The sequence below is a fragment of the Argopecten irradians genome, chromosome 7 (assembly GCF_041381155.1).
Source record: "Argopecten irradians isolate NY chromosome 7, Ai_NY, whole genome shotgun sequence".
In the NCBI taxonomy this organism is placed as follows: domain Eukaryota; kingdom Metazoa; phylum Mollusca; class Bivalvia; order Pectinida; family Pectinidae; genus Argopecten; species Argopecten irradians.
In genome coordinates this window covers 32,254,411-32,279,785 of record NC_091140.1, presented here as the reverse complement: position 1 = coordinate 32,279,785, position 25,375 = coordinate 32,254,411, and the positions used below count along the sequence as shown (strand labels likewise).

Sequence of the window (25,375 nt, the reverse complement as noted above, 5' to 3'; positions counted from 1 at the left end):
ATGGTCTAAAGGGCCACTCTAAAATTATCCCTGAAGTTGTGATCACAAAATACATATCCTATAAAATCAGTGCACAAATCTGTCATAAGCATGATAAAACACATAAATATATATCAGTATAACCACCTATGTAACTTAAATAAAATGAATAATGAAAAAAGGGGTTGCGATTGAAAGCCTTAATTTTTCATGCTTTTTATAGAAAATATTGTAAATGTGATCATTTTAGTAAATATATTTGGTTTTCTTCTAAAGAATTGAACCCTTGTTCAGATTTGATTATTGAATGTCCATAGATAATTATATTCAGTTACTTTATTTCATTTTCTTCAATATCTACCAAAAATATGAATTTAAGATGTTAGTTTTAGAAATAATTCACCTAATAATTGACACTTAAAATATATCAGCTTTTATCAGCTCTACAATTAGTGTCCTCGTACGCGTGATAATGCACAAAAAGTGTTCTTTCATTTTTAGCAAAAGGTTATGCATGTATATATCAACCGGCACGTTCACTTAGAAAATTACGGTAAAGAACTAAACACTTAATTTGATATTTGTTCCATTTATGTAAAAAACATATATGGGAATTCTCCACTTTTGTGCTTAAAAATGTGTGGAAACAAACTACACATGTAAACAGATAAATAATTGAATGGTAAAAAATATACTGTAATGTAATGTTACACAGATAAATCTACACACTGATCTTCAACATTATGCACCCTTTTCTCTGCCTATGTTGATAATCAAACTTCTTTTACACTAAAATTTGATGAAAATGAGCAATTAAACCTATTTTCATGATATTGAACGGCAATGTGGTTTGTTTTGTAAGATATGTTGCATTAATTGTATATATGTTGCTACGGTGCCCGTATGTCACTAAGGATTCTGAGAATGTCAGGCCTGCATATAATTCTCAAAAAGATATCAATGTTAATGGATTACTTAAGAAGGCCTTCTCAAAAAGATATCAATGTCGATGTATTTTCAAAGAAGGTCCTTCTCAAAAAGATATCAATGTCGATGTATTTAAGAAGAAGTCCTTCTCAAAAAGACATCAATGTCGATGTATTTAAGAAGGTCTTCTCAAAAAGATATAAATGGTAATGTATTTAAGAAGGCCTTCTCAAAAAGACATCAATGTTTAATAATATTTAAGAAGGCCTTCTCAAAAAGACATCAATGTCGATGTATTTAAGAAGGTCTTCTCAAAAAGATATCAATGTTAATGGATAAGAAGGCCTTCTCAAAAAGATATCAATGTTAATGGATTTGAGAAGGCCTTCTCAAAAAGATATCAAAGTCCTGGTGAAAGAAGCACTGACAGACAGTAAAAGCACATGGATCTGAGAATTAGTTACAAATTATATAATCATGGACCCACCAGAGTGCCCTAAGAGCATTTTTAGACGTTTTAGAGCTCTAGATAAAAAAAGGATAAAAATCATACTCTACATGGTACTATATACGAGTCAGAGATCTAATAAAGAGAGTAAGTAGATTTTCTACATATATGTCTCTTATTAGACCTGATGGTAGCTTTCCACCCTTCTCGTTTATAGTACCATTCCACCCTTCTCGTTTATAGTACCATGTAGAGTATGATTTTTATCCTTTTTTTAATCTAGAGCTCTAAAACGTCTAAAAATGCTCTTAGGGCACTCTGGTGGGTCCATGATTACGTACTTTGTTTCGAATATCATAAAGGAAAATAAGATTTCTTATCATGTTGAAAATGAAAATTCCAGTAATACGCTCAAATGTGGTCTGAAACGATTATTCCATATAGTAACTATAAGGAAGAAACCTATCTTTCTATAAAGTATTTTGAATTAAGAAAATTGCTCGCAAAACTGTGAATTGATTAAAGGTAGGTTTCGCCAAATTATAATTATAGAAGAAACCTTAAGAATAAGAAAATCAAAACTGTTTATTAAAATCGAAGAAGCGAGTAATGTAAAACAGATTCCCCGTCCTCTACGGTTATGCAAATTTTGTAACGACATCTAAGAAGACACTCGCTTCATTTTAAGCGAAGTTTAATTTTAAGCGTTCCGTTACTCTTACAGTGGAAAGATTTAATTAACCACCATCTAACAGATTTTGAAAATTTGATACGACTCAAGATTGTCTTCTAATGATCTACAACATCTACAGGATTATGGCCTCTTTATCAAAAAGTGCTTTGAACTGAGTAAAAGTGGCTAGATAAAAGTATAAGTTGTTGTTTCAATCTACTGTGTGTTATGTATGTTTTGCTATCGATCCTTTTGAATGCACGAAAGCAATAAATAAAGTTGTTATTATAAAATAGCCAGTTACTGCATACAGTTTCGTTTTGCTATTCATGCAACACAGAGTCCTGTTATTCGATTCTTTTGATGTACACCAAAGAACCAAGCTACCTGCTCAACTGTTGTCCCACATAGCCTTCAGTTTTTCCAAACTTTGGGGCGAATCGTCTGGATGCTGCCCAACTAATGGTCGAATCGTCTGGATACCAACCTACTTTGGGACGAAACGTCTGATATTCGGTAATAGGGGAGATAACTCTCATATATAAACATAATAACTCATCTGACTAAAGGCCTAGCGAGCTCATTCAACTACAAATTAATGTAATCAATATTGTAACTCATTTATTTGTACGAGTAATGAGCTTTGAATTTTAAATGGTAATTTGTGCTGTTCTTGATATCTATAGCAGATCAATTAACAATACATCATTCATTCTACTAATTACCTCTATTAGTGATTATGTTGTATCAAAAACCAATTGGGCAGCTGAAAACCTATTCTTTATTGAGAAAAACAAAACAGACATGGAAAAGGTGGCTATCTACTCTAAACATTACAGTTGACAACAACTTGGATTTCATTCACAAGGTAATAATATATACATATTATGATGCAGACCCTAAAATGTGAATCTCTATCTGCATTTTAAACAATGCAAGTTTTAACCAGTGTTTTAATCCCTACAAGTGTTTCAAACAACAGGGAAAATTACCATCATGTGTTTCAAACAACGGGAAAATCACCACCATCCTGTGATTCAAAAAACAGGGGAAATTACCACCATTTGTTTAAAACAACAGGGGGAATCACCACCAGTGTTTCAAACAACAGAGGACATTTCCACCAGTGTTTCAAACAATGGGGGAAATCCCCCCTACTGTTTCAAACAACAGGGAAAATCCCTACCAGTAACATGGAAAGTCCCAACCAAACAACAGTAGAAATCCCCAACTAGTGTTTCAAATGATCGGGAAAATCCCATCAGTGTTTCAATCAATAGGGGGAATTCTCATTCACAGGGTTCTGGCACAAATTTCTTACCAACAGTATGTATATATTATAGTATACTTTAATACAGTGTATATATACATTTATGTAAATATTGTTGGTTAGAAATTTGTGCCAGGTCCCTGTGTTCTCATCTGAGTATGCTTCGAACAACAAGGGAAACCTCTACTAATGTTTCAAACAGCGGGAAATCCTCATCTTTTTTTCAAACAAGATGACAATGGCTACCAAAGATTTTAACAAAAGAGAACTTATCGTAGGTTTATATAGATATTTATGATAAAATAAATCAATATTTTTCCATTTACAGATAAAACGATCAGAAATTGCAGGCTTACCAATAGTTCATCACCATGGATACGTAAGCGACCTTCCAATCAAACATCGGTTTGCCATGAGGCAGTTCCATGGTGTCATGCGATACTTACGGAGAGACAATGTTATATCTGCTAAACAGGTCGTGGAACCAGTCTGGATACACCAAGAAGATATAGAAACTGTTCACTCTGAAGACTATGTTCATAGGTTTCTGAATGGTCTGACCACAAAACAGGAGCAACGAATCACAGGATTTGAGTGGAATCCAGGACTTGTTAGCAGATGTAGATACGAAACAGGTATAAAACTGCATAGTATAATGTCATTACCCAATTTGCCTTACTAAATGTCCATGTCCTCCAGTATAATGTGATTGGTTAGGATGTGTTGTCCAGTGTCTTTGACAGCATGCTTCGAAGGAACTAAAAAGAGCATGAATTCCACTAGTATTATGGCAAGGAGACACAACATAAATATACCATCATAGACATCCGCACACTGCATCACGTTGCACACATGGGGGATCATCCTTAAATGGCCCTTTTTGTTACATATCATAGGATGTTAATCTTCAACACAAAAGAATCAAAGGCCCACAGTTAGTAAGTGCAGTGTAGCGTACAGAAATTATAGGCAACCGTGGGTCTCCGATGATGCTGATAATAAGCTGTGATCCTACAGCTATCTTTTGTTGATGATATCATAAAGATGGTACAATTTCCAATTTTAGTAGAAATACATTGTAGCAATGAATTAATGATTCATTTTTTTTTCTTATAGGTGGAACACTCTTAGCAGCTAAATTAGCCCTGGAAAGGGATGTAGCCTGTAGTACAGGGGGCGGTACTCATCATGCTTTCCCTGGATATGGCTCCGGTTACTGCCTCATCAATGACCTTGCTATCACTGCTGCGACCTTGATCCGAGACCAGATAGTGGGGAAGGTCCTCATAGTTGATTTGGATGTTCATCAGGTGAATAAGCTTATGTGTTGCTTTATTTGACTCAATAAGCCTCCTTACCCAGTTAGTATTCCCTTCCCCCTTTCAAGGCCTCAAGTTCACATAGCTTGAATTTAAGTTTATCTCCTTAACTTGAACAATGCATGTCCTAAATGACCATGTATATGTGATTTTCAACCAAATTTACTAGATAAAGTAGATGTGATACTTGTACTTGTACTATGTGTGTAAGTCACATAATGGTATCAGAAACCCCATCCTCGATACTCCAGGGGTTCCGATCACTTACAATCTCTACACTCCTGGACAATCTCATTGTAAAACTGGAGGCAACAGAACATAACAGGTAATTTAGTCATTTGATGTACATCAATAGCTGTAAGATGGTACACTGTGGTTGACTGTGTGGCTTTGAAGTTGAGCGTCGCTCTCTCTGTAGTCTTCAAAGGAAATCTTTGCAGGCCTGTGATTGGTTCAGATGTTTTTTGCTGAGCTGCCTTCAGTTTTACAATGAGATCAGTCCAAGGGTGTAGATATTGTAATTGATTGGAGCCCCTGGAGTATTGAGGCTTTCAGAAACCCTGCAATACATGTAGGTTTCTAACATAAAAAAAAAATATAATTGATTGTGATTGTATCTAACTTACCCTTTGCCTTGCAGGGGGATGGCACAGCAGACATATTCCAGCATGATGATGACGTCTTTACATTTTCCATGCACTGTGGTAAAAACTTTCCACACAAAAAACAACTGAGTGACCTTGACATTGACCTCGACCCTGGAACTAAGGTTAAGTGTACATATTATCATTTTTAAAGCATGGGGATCAGTCTTGTGTTTGAGGTCCCGGGTTCAAGCCCCAGTGTTGTTGTGCAGAATGACCTACCGGTATTGTCATCATGCACCATCCGTCGTTGTGTGCCATCCTCCGTACGTAACCTTTTCATTCAAACGACTTCTTCTCAATAACCGAAAGGCCTAGGGTACTGATATTTAGCCTGTGGCATGCTGGGATGAAGGGCTACCAAGTTTGTTCTAATGAATGACCTTGAGCTTCATTCAAGGTCACAGGAGTCAAATAGGCTAAAATCCTTTAAACACTTTCTTGTGAATGACTAAGAGGCCTAGAGACCTAATATTGGGTCTTTGACATGCTTTGATGAAGGGCTATCAAGTTTGTTCAAATGAATGACCTTGATCTTCATTCAAGGTCATGGGGGTCAAAAAAGCTAAAATCTTTAAACGACTTCTTCTCAAGAACCAGAAAGCCCAGGGTACTGATATAGCACATGTAGCATGCTGGGATGAAGGGCTACCCAGTTTGTTCAAATGAATGACATTGATCTTCATTCAAGGTCACAGGGGTCAAATAGGCTAAAATCAATAAACCAACTTCTTATCAAGAACCAAAATGCCCAGGATACTCATATTTGGCCTGCAGCATGCTGGGATGAAAGGCTACCAAGTTTGTTCAAATGAATGACCTTGACCTTCATTCAAGGTCACTGGGGTCAAATAGGCTAAAATCTTTAAACGACTTCTTCTCAAGAACCAGAAGGCCCAGGGTACTGATATTGGGCATGTAGCATGCTGGGATGAAGGGCTACCAAGTTTGTTCAATTGAATGACCTTGACCCTCATTTAAGGTCACAGGGGTCAAATAGGCTAAAATCCTTTAAACAACTTCTTCTCAAGAACTGAAAGGCTCAGGGTACTCATATTAGGCCTGCAGCATGCTGGGATGAAGGGCTACCAGATTTGTTCAAATGATTGACCTTGACTGTTATTCAAGGTCACAGGGGTCAAATAGGATAAAATCTTTCAATAATTCCTTCTCAAAAACCGAAAGGCCAAGAGTACTCAATTAGGCCTGCAGCATGCTTGGATGAAAGGCTACCAAGTTTGATCAAATGAGTGACCTTGACCTTCATTCAAGGTCACAGGAGTCAAAATGGCTGTAATCTTTAAATGACTTATTGTGAATAAAAAAGAGGCCTAGATACCTGATATTGGGCCTATGACATGCTGGGATGAAGCTACTAAGTTTGATTTAATGAATGATGTTGACATTTGTCCTAGGTCTCAGGGGTCAAATAGGCTAAAATCTTGAAATAACTTCTTGTGAATAACTAAGAGGCCTAGAGACCAGATATTTAACCGCTGGCATGCTGTGATGAATGGCTATAAAGTTTGTTTAAATGACTGACCTTGATTTTCATTCAAGGTCACAGGAGTCAAATAGGCTAAAATCATTTAAACAACTTCTCCTCAAGAACCAAAAGGCCCAGGATACTCATAATGGGCCTGCAGCATGCTGAGATGAAGGGCTACCAAGTTTGTTTAAATGATTGACCTTGGCCTTCATTGAAGGTCACAGGGGTCAAAAAGGCTTAAATCTTTAAAAGTCTTCTTCTCAAGACCCAGGGTACTCATATTGGGCTTACACCATGCTGGGATGAAGAGGCTACCGAGTTTGTTCAAATGAATGACCTTGATCTTCGTTTAAGGTCACATGTGTCAAATAGGCTAAAATCTTTAAACAACTTCTGGAGAATAACTAGGTGGCCTAGAGACCTGATATTTGGCATGTGATATGCTGGGATGAAGGGCTACCATATTTGTTAAAAAAGTGACCTTGAACTGCATTCAAGATCACAGGGGTCAAAATTGCTAAAATGTTTAAAAGACTTCTTTTGAATAACTAAGAGGCCTAGAGACCTGATATTGGGCATGTGACATGCTGGGATGAAGGGCTACCAAGTTTGTTCAAATGAATGACCTTGATCTTCATTCAAGGTCACATGACTGAGTCAATTAGGCTAAAATCTTTAAATGACTGTTTTATTGTGCCAATAGTCAGATGACTGTAAAGGCTCATGGGCCTCTTGTTTTTGCTCCTACTACACATCTACATTACCATCCTCGATACTCTAGGGGTTCCAATCACTTACAATCTTTGCACCTCTGGACTATCTCATTGTAAAACTGAAGACATCTAAGAGAAAAAAAATCTGAACCAATCACAGACCAGCAAAAATTTACTTTGAAGACTAGAGAGAGTTACGCCCAATTTCAAAGCCACACAGTCGACCACAGTGTACCGTTATATGGCTCTTTTGATGCACATCAAAGGGCTAAATTACATGTTCTGTTCTGTTGCCTCCAGTACTATGAGATAGTCCTGGGGTATAGAGATCGTAAGTGATTGGAACCCCTGGAGTATCGAGGATGCTACATTACATGCTCCGAGTCCATTTATATGATATCAACTTAAAAATCTGAAAGGGTACTTATCTTTTCTATGGAAGATTTGACCAAAATGACCTTTGAACCTCTCTACTTCACCGTCATGTTGCATTGACTAATACATTGGTTATGAGATACCATAACAACATGGGTGAAGCAGAATTTACCGTCGATTAGTCCCACCTTCCGGTGATTGATTGCTATGTTATATTTTGACATGATTTTTGTGATAATTCACAAATCAAGGGTAAATGATGCTTCACCCACATTGTTCTTCTACCTTGGAACTTGGGGCCGAGCATGGTGGCTGAGTGGTTATAGACTGTCGACCTATTACCACAAGTCCTCCACCTCTGGATCACAAATTTGAATCTCATGCACGTGGGGCAGTTGCCCGGTATTGACTGCTAGTCGGTGGTTTTTCTCTGGGTACTCCGACTTTCCTCCACAATAACTTATCCTCGCGTCACCATGGCTGTTACATATGTAATACGACGTTAATCTAATACAACTCAAACTAAAACCTACCTTGGAACTTTGTGTTGGCAGTGCCACTTGAACTAAACCATTTTGTCATTACTGTGGATAGTAATAGGCTTCTTGGCACAAAATGGCTTTTAGACAGAAATAAGACCGTCTGATACATGAATGTAGATTAGATTTATTTCCATTTCTGTAACTCTAACAGAAATAGTGAAAGGAAGAGAATCAGATTTTAAATGAGCTATTTTTTGCAGTCATCAATCATGGAATAAAGTAACTTGGTCAATCACTAGAATTCGCTATAAACTTTTATGGAGTCAGATATTCTGTGAGGATTCAGATTTTAGCAGATTGTCCTACAATATTACTTTTTTCTCTTTAATTACATGGTAGTTAATCACAATGATAGACAACATTATATTAGAATTATACTTATTTTATCAATATTTTATGGATGTACAATATGTCCGATCTGTAGGATGAAGAATTCCTGGAAAGTTTATCTACACATCTACCCTGGGTGATAAACAGTTTCCGCCCAGACCTTATATTGTTCGACGCTGGCGTTGATCCACATATGAAAGATGAATTAGGAAAGTTAAACTTAACTGATCAAGGTAAGACTAATATCAAAATTTCTAAACAGCATAGTGACTTGGCACAAATTTCCAACCAACAGTTTATGTATCGTAGTTTCAATATCATTTATTCAAGTTTTATCTCCTAAACAACTACAAATGTACTGTAATAATATAATGCATCAGATGTTAGGTATACACCAACTTCGCTAGCCAAGGGTATTAGTCCAATTCTCTCTCTACTACCCTTGGCTAGTAGAGAGAGTAGAGAGAGAATTGCACTAATATCCTTGACAAGCGTAGTTGGGTAGACACAGACCCTTTGAATGTTATATACAGATTGAGCTACCTGATTGACACTAGTCCAGAACCGTTCCAATGTTATGCATGTTCTCATAAACCTATTGTTACAAATTTTTAGCATTTATCTCTACCTCGAAACCTACCTTTCATATTTCTTCCAGGACTATTTGACAGAGATAGCTTTGTAATTAGCACAGCATTCAACCTTGGCATCCCTATAGCAACTGTGATTGGTGGAGGTTACCAGCGTGACCTTGATGTGTTGTCACGGAGACACACCATTGTACACAGAGCGGCCATGAAGGTGTGTTAATACTCTTTGCTGAAAGAATTTGATTTTCAGGAGGATATTTTTCTACATTTTGTGATTTTAAGGGGAATTTTTTTGGTCTCAAGGAAATACTAGTACCTGGATTTTAAAGTGTAATGCAGTCTGTCAGTGCCATCGGCAACAACTGCTCTAGATCTGTAAGGGGCTTAAAATTGCAACCCAGGGAAGGAGAGTTATAGTGGAATGTGCAGCCACATTTACCTCTCGTTCACAAACTAAAATAAAATGTCTCAATTGATGATCCCTATTTTTGTGCAAACCTCTAACCGTAATATTCCTTTAATTTTTTATTTTCCAGGTGTGGTGTCAACACAATATGACTGTTGCAATGTGATATAATTTTCTGATCAAAACATATCCATGGCTGTATTTGAGATTGCACACTGTAGACTGACTATTGATCTACGCCGAGTGACCTTTCAACGCCTATGTCAAGTGATCTTTCACATGAGTTTTCCTTGCCTATCATATTTTGTGATTCATGGGTTGTGAATGTAAATTTAAAAGGGACAATTCACTCAGGCTAATTCTTTTACATAACCAAGAAGCAAAATATGGCATAAATGTCTTGTTCTACATTTCTTATGAAACATATAACATAAACTGTTGACAAAATCCACGTCATTGTTTAGTATTTTAATTGATACCGTTGTAATTACAAATCATTGATCAATATGATTAAGCAGGTGCAATATGTACGCTGTACCCATATCCGAGTCATAAGCCACTCAAGTTAAACAAATGAATTACATAACCACTGTGGAGGTGATGAAATGATTTTTTCGGCAATACAATTCACCTAATAAGGTAAACACGTAAACACACTACTGTCAGAGCGATTTGAGAAGTTCTAAACAAAAGTAGGATTACTCTACGAGCAAGGAACAGGGTTCGGCATACAAGATGTTCGACAACAATGTGTAATGGCGGACAGTGAGCTTGAAAATTTTACAAGCATTTCACCACCATGGGCTTTTCTGGCATATCACAGTAAAACTGACAGATCTAATTTCCATTAGAACTGGGATATTGCGATATATGTACAAATTTTAATGTTCTATTAGACTGAATTGTCCCTTTAAGTTAAAAAAAAAATCCAATACACAAAACACTGAAATGTGTCCTGTTGAGACCATCTAGATGCAGTATTACATCATTTACAAATTATAATTGTTGAAAATCAGTATGCTGTTTAACTTCTTCATAAAATTGAACAGGAGTCAGAAATTAATTCATTTAATATACAGTATAAAAATTGTAACAAGTACACATGATAAATATAAAACGGGTAATACATGTAGTTTAGAATGCTTTATATATTTAATGATTTAAGAGAGTAAAGTTGTTTTTATGTAATTTATTTCATACAAATAAAGCTATTGTTTATGTCAGTAGCAATTGTTTTCTTTAATTGATGGAAATTAATATTTTTTCTTAAAGATGATCCACCGCTGACAAATGGTATTTTTTCTCTATCAAAAACAAGAGTAGACAATTTAGTATTTTTCTTAACTTACAAAAGTTACTTGCTTTACACCATTACCAACATTGAAAAGTTTTATCTTCTAATTTTACTATTTTAAGATAAAATATTAAATATAATGTAATTAGTTCCATTCCGAAAAAAATTTGTGGCACTATGTCCTATATGGAATGCAGTACCGATTGTGCATGCACCAAAAGCAAAATAACTTATTTTAAATTATTTTTTGTGTGTTAATTAAACATATATATATACATGATTAAACACCAATTATTGTTTAAATGATGGGTATCATTTATGCCTTTCATTTATTGTCTGTCAGCGGTGGAGAATCTTTAACAAATTTGTAGCATATAAAACATTTGTTTATTTGTTTCGTTATAATTTTCTGTTGTCAGTGTTCAGCGTGTAAAGAAGATAACAATTTATAAATTAGGAATATTAATCTTAAAGCAATGTAAATACATGTATAATGTACAGAATAATATAAATATATATATATACTGTTAATTAGTTTATTTACTTGTGCGATGGAATTCACTGACAAAAATAAATTGCCACAAACAAAACACCATAAACACATCTGTGTTTTAATGGTAAATTATGGAATAGAATTGCCATGAAAATGTTGTTGGGTCAAAAAATTTAAAATTCAGTTGCAGCAAAAATAAATTAGTTTACATCAGCACTGCCAGTTAATTATAAATTAACAACATTAGCACTAATACAATACATAGTACCAAAAGTTCCATATTATATAATACTACTGTCAAATAGACTCCATATGCATAGTCTGAAATATGTTAAAGGTTGTGGAAGGGTTTTGGTTATGAAATATACTGTGCATATCGATTCGATTTGACTGCCAGCAAAGTATTTGACCATATCTTTGATCAATTTAGACCAGAATAGAAATACTCTCAATCTTTCTGACATAGTAATATTTTTTGTTTTTCTTTTTGTTGAGAGTTGTGTCCAGGATGAGTTCTGGGTCCACAGTGGTAGGCAGGTGTTGGAAGGGCTGTTGTTTTACCAGTAAATAATGTCCTGATTCCTGGAAGTCCCCTACTGGCTTGGTGAGCACCATCTTCTTCATGCATGGCTGGCATGTCTCAAATAGGTGGTTCAGCGACTGCGTGGGCATAGGGAAAGTAAACACATGGTTTGGAGAAATGTCCTCCTGTTGGTAGTGAGATAACATGACCCGGGCACAAATGGCTAGATTAAGACTTGGGAGGTTCAGGAACAACTTCAACATCACAACCATTTCCAACACATGGTGCATTTTCTCAAGATTGACAACTTTCTGTTCCAATGACACATCTGTTTTGAGAAAGGCTTCAAGATTGCTGTGAGTGGCGAGTTCCTTAGCAAGAAATGTGAAGACATAGTCTTGAAGAAGTTTCTCTGCACCAATTTCAGCCAACAGCTGTAGGGTGTACACTCCGGCCAGGTTAGGCATGCGAAGTTTGCCGGTGTAGGAATCTCGCACCATCTGTGCCATGGTGGTGTTGTTGTTACGATGAACCATCGGACGGAGCTCACCGTTGCTGAGGACTGTGAAGACGTATCTGAAACAATCTACAAGCTCTGAGTGTGAGTTACACTTGGACAGAACCTCCCACAGGTGGTCAGTGAAGTCCAGATCCTTTCTCTCGTTAAACACCAGAGTGTCCATCACGTGTCTGAATTCTTTGTCATTCTGTTCATCCTCTGTGCTAAAGACTTTACCTGCATCTCCACGTTTTAGGACCTCCAGTAGTGCCTGTCAAACATTTTATGAAACATCTCTTACTTTGGCCAGAATACTTAGGAATATTGTTTGTTTCCCATTCAAATTCCCTTCTATATAGAACTAGTTTAATATATATGCTTCAATGCAGAAAATTACCCAAATGACAAATGACATTAAAATTCAACAAGAGGCCCAAGGGCCTGAACAGTCATCTGACTACCTTGGCAATAATCATATAGGAAATTAATTAGATATAGTGTCATGGTAGCCATCTTCGATTTGGGATCAACCAGAGATGTAACAACACTTTGTCGGAACCATGTCAGGATCATTTCATGCAAGTTTCAGCCAAATCGCACCAGTAGAAATTAAGAAGTTCAAAATGTGTTTTTAAGGTGGCGGCCATCTTGGATTTTGGATCTACCCGAAAAATAACAACACTTTGTCGGAACCATGTCAGTATCATTTCATGCAAGTTTCAGCCAAATTGCACAGGTAGAATTTAAGAAGAAGTTCAAAATGTGTTTTCAAGATGGCAGCTGTGGCGGCCATCTTGGATTTTGTATCAACACGAAAGATAACAACACTTTGTTGGGACCATGTCAGGATCATTTCATGAAAGTTTCAGCCAAAACGCACCGGTAGAACTTGAGAAGAAGTTCAAAAGGTGTTTTCAAGATGGTGGCTGTGGCGGCCATCTTGGATTTCAGATTGACCCGAATAATAACAACACTTTGTCGGGACCATGTCAGGATCATTTCATGAAAGTTTCAGCCAAAACGCACCGGTAGAACTTGAGAAGAAGTTCAAAAGGTGTTTTCAAGATGGCGGATGTGGTGGCCATCTTGGATTTCTGATCGACCCGAAAAATAAGAACACTTGGTCAGGACCATGTCAGGTTCATTCCAGGCAAGTTTCAGCTCAGTCCCACTGGCGGAACTTGAGAAGAAGTTCAAAATGTGAAAAGTAAACGCACGGCGGACGGCGCACGACGACGGATGAAACATGACAACCATAGGTCATCCTGACCCTTCAGGTCAGATGACCTAAAAATTTATTATATATGCGCGTCAATTTAAATTCCATTGCCACTTTTACTATATAAACTAAATAAGGCAAAGTGAAGTATATGGGGGTATATATAACTGACCCAAAATGTGACCATTATGACGTCACTAATGTTGACATGGTTATGTCAACCGATCATTGTCAAAATTGCTGTTCCATCTTGTGGATTAAATTGTCGATATTACAGTTTTTCTTGTTTAACTTATATATATATAATAATAATGCAGAGACCCCAAAACGAGTTAATAATGTAAATATAAGAATAAAACTATCTTCATATGGCATCTATGGTATATAGTAGTGTTGGGAATCAGTTGTAAAATTATAATCGATGATCTGTTTAAGACAACCTACTAATTATCAATTTTATAATCGTATACCTTTTGAGGAAAACTCTACTATATTTACGTATTTAATTAAACTTTTAATTTCTCTAAAAAAAAATAGAAAGATGAACCAAAAGTATGAATTGTAACTATTTTTTTCTTTCATTCAAATTTGAATTTTTGTGTTTCTAACATGCATGACTAAGGCATTTGGAATTGTCGTTTTGCACATATATATTACATGTACATTTATTATATATAAATAAAAGTTCAGACCAGTATAAAATAAGCACAAGTTATCTCCCATTTTAACAATCGATTTTACCATTCATGATCGATAGTCTTTAGGAAAATCTTAATCCATTGATCATCGATTAAAATCGAGAATCGGTCCAACACTAATAAATATATATAATAGATGCCTGAGCTTTGCAGACAATCATCTCATAATGCTAGCTATCACATTATATGAAGATTGTCTACAAAGCTCATTCATCTAAATAGATCATAGATGCCACAGGAAGACAGTTTAACGCTTAATTAACAAACCCGACCAAGAACACATTAAAAGTTTTAAGGTTCATAGGTTTCAAACATGTAAGAAAACTTAAGGTGCTAAAATTGGCATGCTAGCTACATATATATGTAAGTCAAAGACCCACTATAGACTATTAGTATGTCTACATAACGTGTCCTTTTCTCACGTTTTCATTGGTTCAGTCCCCGGATACTATATAAGCCATAGTCTCTGGACTAATGGTTTCTCGCAGGACTGTGGTTTGGCACGCTTTTTGTTACGTACATCAATGACAAAAATGATGTCACTGTCGCTATTTGTGCTAGCGCTGTTCACTGGCAAACAAGCTGTATGCAGACGACGTTTTGCAAAAAAAAAAAAAGTCGCGGTTTGGAAACTTAAGCTTGAATGCTGACAAATTTAAAACATGGAAAAATGTATGCTTTCAGGTGACCAGTTCTCGCCAAATACCAATATTCGCCAAGTACCAATTCTCGCCATTGATTCTGTAGCAGTATGATTACAATTCAAATCACGCCAATAAAGTCATCTTCTGATAGAATACACTATTGAGTTGATTTCCACAAAAAAAATTCTGAAAATTTGTGTGTGATACACAGGCAATAGCAAGAATATTGGTACTCGGCGTGGACTTGTCGTCTGCCAGTAGATGCCTCCGACTATGACTTTTCTACCATAGACGACACGTGGCCGCACTCGTTAAAGAAATATTAATTGTTATTGTTGATCGTACATATTTGTTTATTCTATCATTTAACTATTTTCTTCAATCCGTTATGTACTAAAAACATTATTACCAGGTACAGTACCTTCGTTTGAGGGCACTTTGGTCTCATATATAGTGTACATGTTGTCTTGGGATGGCATATAGTACCACCGCCTTATAGTACCACCGCCTTCAGCTCGGGTACTATGCCATCCCTCGACAACACTTTAAGACCATGATACTTCCCTCAAAAGAAGGCAATAATATATATATAGAGATACTTGCCTTTGTCAACTTTATATGTAGTCGGTCTTTGACATACTAGCATGCTATTAAAGCACCTATATGATTTCAATGTTAACTTTAAACTGGATCTTTAAAGGACTACGTAAGACCGCCACAGAATAATTGAGGCCTACAGCACTTATAATTCAATGTACCTGTAATGTGTCCATAACAGACATCTCTTGTTCATCATCTCTCACCATCCATCTAATTTCTGAGGTTTTCAATCCTGCAACAGATCAAAATATGTTTTACAAGTTTAACGGTGAGATTATTCATATAAGTAATAATTTTCTTTTGATGGAAAAAATATAGTTAATAAGATATTTAAATAATCATACATGTACATTCTTCAGATTACAGCTAGATTTTTGATTTTTATTAGTTTTGATTTAATTAGTTGAAGATTCAAATTAAAGCTTACTTATTAATTGTTACAGCTTCAAATATATAACATGGATACTTTTGGAACATTTCTAATTTGATTTGAATTTGGGACTTAAATGTACGTATTTTGGTAAATTCTCAAAGAAACTGATCATTGCAACTGTTTAGAAGCATTTTATACGATTCAAATCAACTTTGCTAATATATAATATGATATCTTATGACTTATACCCATGGCCTGCTTAAAGTCTTTTAGAAATATCCATTTTAAATTAAGTCCAATAAATGGATTGGTCTGCAGTAGCGTCAGTCAGTTACATACATGCATATATTACAGATTATTTAACAACTTAGAGTTTTGTTAAATAAATACAGGGAGCAAATGTTGGATATTAGTCATAGTGCCATTAGCAAATCCCAGAATGGAGTCAAAAATTGCATTTGATATTGTCAGAAAAAACACTGTAAATTATTTATTTATGCATGTGTACCTGTCATAAGAAGCTTAAGTGCTTCTAGCGCCTTATATAAACTATGTGCTGCACTTCTCTCGTCTCCTGGCAAAACTTCAGCCTTTATAACAGTTCTCGCATCCAAAGGCGGTACAGTTGCAAAGGTCTTCCATTGAACTTCTAACTGCAATGATGATCCCCGATATTTTTCAATAGTCTGGTTTTGTTTTTCTTGGAGGGATTCAAAAATATCATATTTTGCTTCACATTCAATCTGCTTTCCTGACAAATCTAATTTATGGAAATGGGGCAAATGTGAATCATCCCTCTGAGGATCTTTCACATATGTTAAAGAAATCTTCCAGCCCGTGCATCTGTTCGAGTATGTTGCATTACCAAATAATGGCCTATTATACATGCATGCAGTTCGTTTATGGTCTAAACCATCACACAGGATCAGTATAGAAGGTATTTTGTTGATAATCGGTGGAATTCCGTCAAGTTCCTCATCAGAATCCTTACACATATCTGGTCCCTTGGACGAATATGCAAGCGACAGATATGATGAAATTTCTCTCGCCTTTGCCAACGGAACACCACCTGCCCTGGCAAAAGTTCTTTTTCTGACACCGAGAGGAGAGTCAGAAGGAGATGAAAAACTGAAGTCTGCATAATTTTGTAACTTCAATGGGGATCCATCTAAAGTTGCCTCACTTTGACTGCGGGTCGAAATAACACTCTGTGTCTTTCTGGTTGAAATGCCACCGCTCGTGTCTATGTCGGGAACAATGTATTCTTCTTCAGTCACGTCGGTATCTATAACTGAACTGGCAAGGATAACTGGAAACGTGAAATCTAACAAGTGTGTAGGGACAACATAAGCAAGACTTTCTTCATCCGCAACTGAAAGTTTAACTTCTTTGAACACAACTGTTGTCTGTTTGTCTGCATTACAAAGCAACGATCCTATTACCTCGTTAAACTCGTGAACATCTTCCTCGTCCATTTTGACAGAAGCTTGGCTGAACAGCTCGTCAAAGTTCAAATAAAGCGCCTTTCCTGAACCGGAAGTCCAAAATGTGAATATTCCAGACTATGTTTCAAACGCGCGATTTCATTGGTGCGCCGTTCTCGATTAGTCCAATCAATGCGCTCGTTTTCAAAGTTTGATGGTTCTTGAAGAAAGATGGCTGACGACTTTAAGTAAGAACCGCACATGGATTAAATAAGTTTCACTAAACGCATAATTGTATTGACCTATTCATTACTACACACACTTAACTTATAGAAAAGATACTTCTTAAATTGACGACGGAGTAGTCTTAGTAATTAAATGGATTATTGAATATTTTTAATCTACTTTCGGTTTAACGTTCGTTACGTATTTTGTAGATTGCAAAAATGTGCATGTGTTTATGTATTTTATATAAATCGATATAAAGTTACATGTATGCATTAATATATTTGAAACAAATTCAACATAAGTATTTTTATAATTTTAGAATCGCAAAACCTGTTGAGTATTATAAGAAATTTCTGGTAAGTGATTGTTCAAGTTTATTTCTGAATTACTGCATTAACATCATATTATTGTGTAGAAGAACAGGGAAAATACACACATTATTTGTGTCGAGTGCCCCGACCAGGAATCGAACCCAGGTCTCTGGCGTGAAAATCTATGACTGAACAAAAGTTTTAACATTGTTGAAGTGAATAACTATGTATACACTAGCTGCAATATTGTAGCTCAAAAGACTTTTAGACAGAAAATGGTGTCGTCTTTAGAGCTACAATTGGTGCCTATTACTGCTAATGGAGCAAAGAAATGATTATACAAACCATTATAAAACGTTTCTTTTGCATTTTATCGTACTTTTTTGATATCGCTTACCTACTAGGGAATAGAACTGAGCTATATAAAATATCAAATTCTCATCGATCATTATTTTTTTGTACATAATACATATGAAGGTCATTCTGAAGGGAATTTATACGGCAATTCCACAAGTTGTGAATTTGACGTCTTGTGAGCGGTACGGTATATATTAAGAATGGTAGTTATGTTTGTTTTAGACAAAAATAATATGTAAATGCATGTATACGCTTAAAATAATTGGAAACCTACAAAAAAGTATAGAAAACTGTGCCCGAGTGATTTTCGGAGGCAGTGCTCCACTACGACACATAGGAACCTATTTGTACCCGGCCGAAAGGTATAGTAGGCCGGGTACGTATATTCGTTCTATGTATATACGTACAACAAATTAAAGTGATGTTCTGTATATTTTGGTAGCACTCACCTGTTATGTATTTTTTGTGTGTGATACGTCTCGCCTATGTAGATAATTTATCTATGAAGATATCTAAGTCTGTTTAAATTAATGCAGAGTTCCTTATAAATCAGACTTTTTAAATATTTTCTTTGCGATACTGAAAAAAGTACATTTTATATTTATGTGTACTGAAAAAAATTGATATCTTCAAAACTGTCAAAGTATAGGTAGCTTTCAACTTGTTGATTTTGTTTTTATTTGATAATCTTTTTGAATTTCAATTTGCAGGAAAATGATGTCCGACCTGACGGCAGAGAACTTGGAGAATTTAGACGAACAGTACTAAACATAGGTATAGGCTAATTATAAAGTATGTTGTATTAGTAAATAAGACTACCATATTTTTGAGCGTATAATGCTCAATCACGTATAGTGCGCAGGTATGTTCAGATTAAAATAAATATATATACGCGTAAACCTGAGGACTAGCAAAACTTAATGATGCAAGTTTAGAAATTCAAAATTGAAAGATTTGTTAGATAAGAGCTTCCCAGGCATTTTCATTAAAATCTTATACAGAATGTCCATGTTGAGTTAAAACATTTTTGATTTTTTTTAGCCCATCGTCATCAGATAGTGGGCTATTTAAATTGTCTTTCGTCCATGGCCTGTGGTCCGTCCTTCGGTTTGTTCACAATTCTTGTTATCACTAAGGTACTAAAGGGATCATTCTCAAATTGTATAGGTAGGTTTCCCTGGGGGGTTAGTTGTGCATATTGCGTTTTGAGACTGATCAGACAACAAGATGGCCACCAGGCAGTCATCTTGGATTTTGATAGTAAAAATATTGTTACCGCTATTTCTCAGAAAGTACTGAAAGGATCCTCTGGGGCTACAGTAAGTTGCACATATCTCATCTTGGGACAGATTGATCAACAAGATGGCTGCCAGGCAGTAGTTGAAGTTTGTTACCACTATTTCTCAGAAAGTGCAGCAGGAATCTGTCTCAAATTCCATATGTAGGTGCCTCTGGGGCTATAGTTGCGGATATTTCATTTTGAGATGGATTGATCAACAAGATCGCCGCCACCATTTCTCAGAATGTACTAAAGCTATCTGTCTCAAATTGTATATGTAGCATGTAGTCATGCAAAGTTTGAAAAGCAGAGAAAAAATCCCTCTTTCCATTGTCAGACATAGATCATTCTTTGGTGGGCGCCAAGATTCCTGTATGATCTCTTGTTGAAACATCCTGTTTCTTCATCCAGATATAATTTCATTAAACTGTAATATTATATGACTTACTTTGAATGGACCAAAATACAATTCTTGATGCTTTTGTCTTAAACAGGATGTGTCACAACTGCTGAGGGATCTGCATTAGTCAAGATGAAGATGGGAAACACAACCATCATGTGTGGGATCAAGGCAGTAAGTGTATAGCAAACATGTTATATGATACAGTATTAGACCCAAGAAGCGCCCTATCTTTTATAAGTATCCCTCCCTCTAATGTATCCAAACATCATCTTTTAATAGGATTGGATTGGGTGTACATGTGCATACAAACAATTATAATTATAGGGGAATTGTAGAGCAAATAAGTTGCCAAAGATTAAAAAAAGATAATACTTAATGATTTTCAGTTAAAAAAATGATAAATACATCTTATGATTGTTTGATTTATTCAATTGTAGTAAATTCATAAATTTTCACTAAAATCTTTAATTAATTATCATTAAGGATTGTATTTGTCATAAAGACAATCAAAAAACTTCAGATCAGATCATCAATAGACAAAAGGTATTGAGGAATGTTATTGTTACATGTATCAATGTTTTAATTATCCAGGAACTAGCAGCACCAAAACCAGCAGAACCTGACCGAGGATTCATAGGTAAATATTATATACCACTTGATACTTGTACAGTCTATTTCTGGATACCATTTACAACTACAAAAGGTATACCTGAAAATTTGACAAATTATTTGTCTGTACTATTAATATTACTGACACAGACCTTAAGAATACTATTTACTTTTTACAACTGGATACTATTTATATAGCATTGCTATTGTAGGAAAACACATATATTTTTGCTGTATCAGCATCGATGGAAAACAGCTGTATTTTTTCATGTGCGCTGATTCCGTCAACCTCCTATTGATTGATCCATTGTTTTGAAAGTCAGACATGTTTGTTGAAGATTGAAATTAGAGTATATGTATCAAATGTAACACTGCTGAATATAAAAACCACATGCATGTTTTTTTGTAATATTGTAGGATAAAAACAATTCATGGTCAGTGTCGTAAAAATATAACTGTATTTTGGCTCGGGAGAGAGAGTCACCGGAGGTTCGCCACCTTTGTCTTTCTTAACCATTGCCAAAATACAGTTTTTATTTTAAGACACTGACCATGCATTCTCTGTGACAACCTATGTTGATGCATGTATGAAGCATCTTTTACTATGACAGGATGCAAAATTTACTCTTCATATGATAAAGTAAATGTTTAAAAAAAAATTCTGTATATATCATCAGTTGGCCTTCCTAATAATGAATTAACTAAAATTAATTTTAATCAATGGTAGAGAGAACTAACATTAAAATTTATTTTGATTAAGAAATGTTTACATGTAGACTAGGTATATTGGATAAGTTGTGACCATCTTACTGCAGAAACATCTCTCAAATTTATCTTAAGTGCTTGGTTCAAAGTATTCTTTACACTTCATCAGGATTTTAAAGTTTTAAAAATAAACTTCTATTGTTTGGCCTGTTTCTTGGTCTATAATGCATTGTTTTTCTTCTCCATGGCTGTAATTTTTACCCAAAAGAAAAAAAATGTGTAATTCTTCAAAAGATAAACAAAGTTTTATTGTAGACTTTAAAAATGAAAAGTTTTCCTTAAAACTAACATGTAACACTTAATCATTACTGGGTTATTTGTTTTCAATAATATGCTCCTTGTAGTAATTTCAAGTCTTTGTTTTCAGTACCAAACGTACAGTTAACACCACTCTGCTCACCACACTTCCGACCAGGGCCACCAAGTGAACAGGCCCAAGTGCTAAGTCAGTTTGTCGCTGAAGTTATTAAGAAGTATGTGATGAAAGTTTTTATTGAATTTTCAGGAATTATGCCAGTAGTTTTGGAAAAAAAATGATAGATTTTTTAGAAAAAGTGAATTATCTCCCTTGATATTTTTAATGGCTAAAGTGGTGTTTTATATTGTTCCAGATCATATTTCAAAAAGTCATGACCAGTAGTGACAAAATGGTTAGTTTATCAAAGAACTAAATTATCTCCCCTTGGGATTTACTTCACATCAACAGTCAGAATTATGTCAGAACTATTGAATATTTAAAATATTTGGATGTAGTTACTTCATTTAAGAATTAAATGTATTTGCTGTGTCACAAATTAAAGAATTACTTTTTTTGTGCTGTTTGAAGTGTACATCAGTGATATCTCCCATGTAATAATCTATTTATTTACCATTAATGAGGAAGAGAAGTATTACATAGCCTTTTTCAATAGACTGTATGTTGTGTCAAATTAGAAAAAAAACTATGTACAGAAATCATCAACATTATCAAAAGGCTATACTGTGTACATGCAAATAGATTGCTTAATTCATAACGAAATATATTCCTGTATGTTCCATTTTCAATTCTTGTAATTTCAGCTGATATCATTGCTTGATACCATTTCTATTGCAGTTCCGGATGTGTTGACTGTAAAGACCTTTGTGTAATACCAGGAAAGGTAAGGTCAGATTGAATTCCCTGGATTTCAGGGGTCCTCTGAATGTGTGAAATGTACTGAGATGAAGTAAAGGTCATGTAGGGGCAAGAAAGAAACAAGATGGGGCAGGTGTACTTTGAACATAAATTTATATCTGTGTTTAGATATTTATGAGAATTACTGGTGCATTGTAAAGGATATTGGGTGGGAATTTATTGAGAATAAATTGATAATGATTGATTGATGACTGAGTGCTGATGGAATTATTTTGCTGTAAGAAAAATGAAAAAAAAAATAATGATTTGGTGATATAAGACTTGGGTGTTGATATAAATTAAATGATCAACGTTCATGTCAGGTTATATTAAGTACATTGTAAAAATTAGCAGGGTTACAATGTTCAGTGTGAATTATTTCAGTTGGTATGGGTTCTGAACTGCGACCTGATGTGTTTGGACTATGATGGAAATGTATTTGACACTGCCATGTTAGCTCTACTAGCAGCATTCAGAAACAGTAAGTTGTATGGTCACTAGAAGTGAATCTTATAAAATAAATGATCAAATAATAAGAATGTTAAAAATGGAAAAAAATATTAGAATAAATAATAGAAATAAAGCAAAATCAATTTCAATTCATTTCAATTTTCATTTCACTCTTGTATTCAGATATATGTAAGGAAATGACCTGAAAGTCTGAACTTATTGTTATTTTACACCTGTTTTCCTATGGAATAAGGATTGCACAAAGTTTATTATTAAATTCAGCAAAATGAATATAAAATTAAAAAAATGTTTATCTCCATCAGAGAATGACCCTCAATTAACATAGAAAATATGAAAATAAGAAAATAAATCAGTTGAAGAATATTATATAAAGTATATATATATGCTTCATCAAAAACGGAAGATAACTCAATTATTATTATGCATGAACATATTATATATATTAAAAAAAGCTATATGAATATAACTTTTAATATGATTTTCTTGCTGCACAGCTCGATTACCACTGGTGGAAGAGAAGGAGGAGACAACAGAAGTGACAATGGAGAAAACCTCACCACTAATGGTCTCCTCACAACCTGTGTCCTGCACCTTTTCTATATTTGATGAGTAAGTAGATAGATAGGGAAGAAATAGCAATATAAATTTAGGTGAAGTTATTTTCAAAATCTTTCAATGAACGGTGTTAAAATTGGGCAAGTTTGACTTCAACCATCTATAGACAGTCTGCCGAATTAAGCCCCACTAAAATGTCCTTCTATATCGTACCCAGGTAAGTGAAATGATAAAACAGATTATGATATTATACCTTATTGTATGTAGTTTTTTGAGCTATTTGATTAAAAGAATCTCAAAAATATGCTAGTATCTTATATGAAACTTGTCTCGAAGTTTTCCTTTCCAAGTCACCTAGACTAAAATGACCATATCTGTGAATGACCTAATTAGAATATTACTTCTACAGTCGTATCCTGTTTGTGGATCCTACAGTGGAGGAGGAGGGGCTAGCTACTGGTATAGTTACCATAGTAACGGTTCGAGACAAACTCTGTATGGTTCACAAACCAGGTGAGTAGTGATTCTATTAAACGTTCTTTACAGTAGTAACCAACAGGAATATTTGTTGTTACCGAGTTTATGGATGTCCAATCCTAGGTTCATAATGTCAATAACATCTTATTGTTATTAAATTAATTGCGTCTTTGCATATAACAGAGGTACCACATCTTTGAAGCACAATTAGAACCTACCAACAAGGGAGGTTAATCTGTCATGTCATATGCAAATACAAAACATTACATTTAATCTCGTTGAATGAATTCATTGTCAATGGTCACTTCCAATTTCTATTTTTAAGGTGGAAGTCCTCTGAAATCTGACCAGCTATTGACATGTTTTGACCGAGCCTTCGACAGAAGTAGGGAAGTTCTCAGATTGATAGAAGAGACAATATTAAGTGTAGAGAGGTGATAAATAAAATGTTATGATTCTAAAAGTGTCTGTGTATTATTTTGTTTGGTGTTAAAACCTCAAAGTGACAGCAAAAGTCATTTAAAGGACATGCCAGGTTTTGATGATGGCAGAAAGCTTTCCCTGTCAGAAGAACCATGACTTAAGACTCGGTAAGTTCTAGTATTAGAAAGCAGTACCATGATCTTTTTTTTACAATATCAGCAAAAGTAAGTGTTCGATTTCTTCTTGATTCATATGTCTGTAGTTTAAAGATGCTCTACCGCCGACAGAGCATAAATGATATTCATTCTTTGAACAATAATTGGTGTATTATCGTGTATATATATATGTCTAATTAACACAAAAAATAATATAAAATAATTTCTTTTGTCGTTGGTGCATGCTCAATCAGTACTTCATTCCATATAGGATATAGTGCAACGGAATTTTTTCGGGATGCAATTAATTATTTTTCATATTTTTAACTTGAAGTAAAATTAGAAGCTCAATATTTTCAATGTTTGCAATGGTGTAAAGTAAGTAACTGTTGTAACTGAAGAAAATACTAAATCGTCTTCTCCTGTTTTTGATAGTGAAAAATACCATTTGTCGGGGGTGGAGCATCTTTAAGAGAAAGTGTAAGAATGCAGTTTAAGTATGTACTTATTTGCAACAAATTATTATCTTTATATTTTTATAATATCATATTGTATTCGTTCCAATAAACGCACCTATCCTTACTAACACCACTCCCCCTTTTTAAAACCACAATTTCACTTGCATCAAATTAGTTCATAGTGGAAATAAGAAAAAACGTGTGCTTCTTTATTTGATTTCTTTGACATATTAATTTATGCCTTACTTTGTGCAATGAT

At 35.0% G+C, this 25,375-nt stretch overlaps 3 protein-coding genes across 4 annotated transcripts; 2 read left to right on the top strand and 1 right to left on the bottom strand.

Moving 5' to 3' along the window:
* Positions 1-2,568: 2,568 nt before the first annotated feature.
* LOC138328172 (uncharacterized protein SYNPCC7002_A1628-like) lies at positions 2,569-10,637 on the top strand. Its single transcript, XM_069274842.1, has 7 exons — positions 2,569-2,895; positions 3,626-3,932; positions 4,414-4,607; positions 5,257-5,385; positions 8,804-8,942; positions 9,368-9,510; positions 9,836-10,637. The coding sequence occupies exons 1-7, from the start codon at positions 2,767-2,769 to the stop codon at positions 9,869-9,871; spliced, it is 1,077 nt and encodes a 358-aa protein (XP_069130943.1). The 5' UTR covers positions 2,569-2,766; the 3' UTR covers positions 9,872-10,637.
* LOC138328171 (protein zwilch homolog) lies at positions 10,159-17,523 on the bottom strand. Its single transcript, XM_069274841.1, has 3 exons — positions 16,557-17,523; positions 15,834-15,907; positions 10,159-12,785 (listed from the first exon to the last, which is right to left on the bottom strand). The coding sequence occupies exons 1-3, from the start codon at positions 17,521-17,523 to the stop codon at positions 11,919-11,921; spliced, it is 1,908 nt and encodes a 635-aa protein (XP_069130942.1). The 3' UTR covers positions 10,159-11,918.
* On the top strand, positions 11,998-24,543 carry LOC138328173 (exosome complex component RRP43-like). Of its 2 annotated transcripts, none has more exons than XM_069274844.1 (11): positions 11,998-12,096; positions 18,020-18,056; positions 19,079-19,142; positions 20,142-20,221; positions 20,642-20,687; positions 21,792-21,897; positions 22,518-22,563; positions 22,962-23,058; positions 23,543-23,657; positions 24,013-24,116; positions 24,406-24,543. In XM_069274844.1, the coding sequence occupies exons 4-11, from the start codon at positions 20,180-20,182 to the stop codon at positions 24,516-24,518; spliced, it is 669 nt and encodes a 222-aa protein (XP_069130945.1). In that variant the 5' UTR covers positions 11,998-12,096; positions 18,020-18,056; positions 19,079-19,142; positions 20,142-20,179; the 3' UTR covers positions 24,519-24,543. The 2 variants fall into 2 exon arrangements, with proteins under 2 accessions (XP_069130945.1, XP_069130944.1); XM_069274843.1 differs by lacking the exon at positions 11,998-12,096 and adding an exon at positions 17,559-17,720.
* Positions 24,544-25,375: the final 832 nt, after the last annotated feature.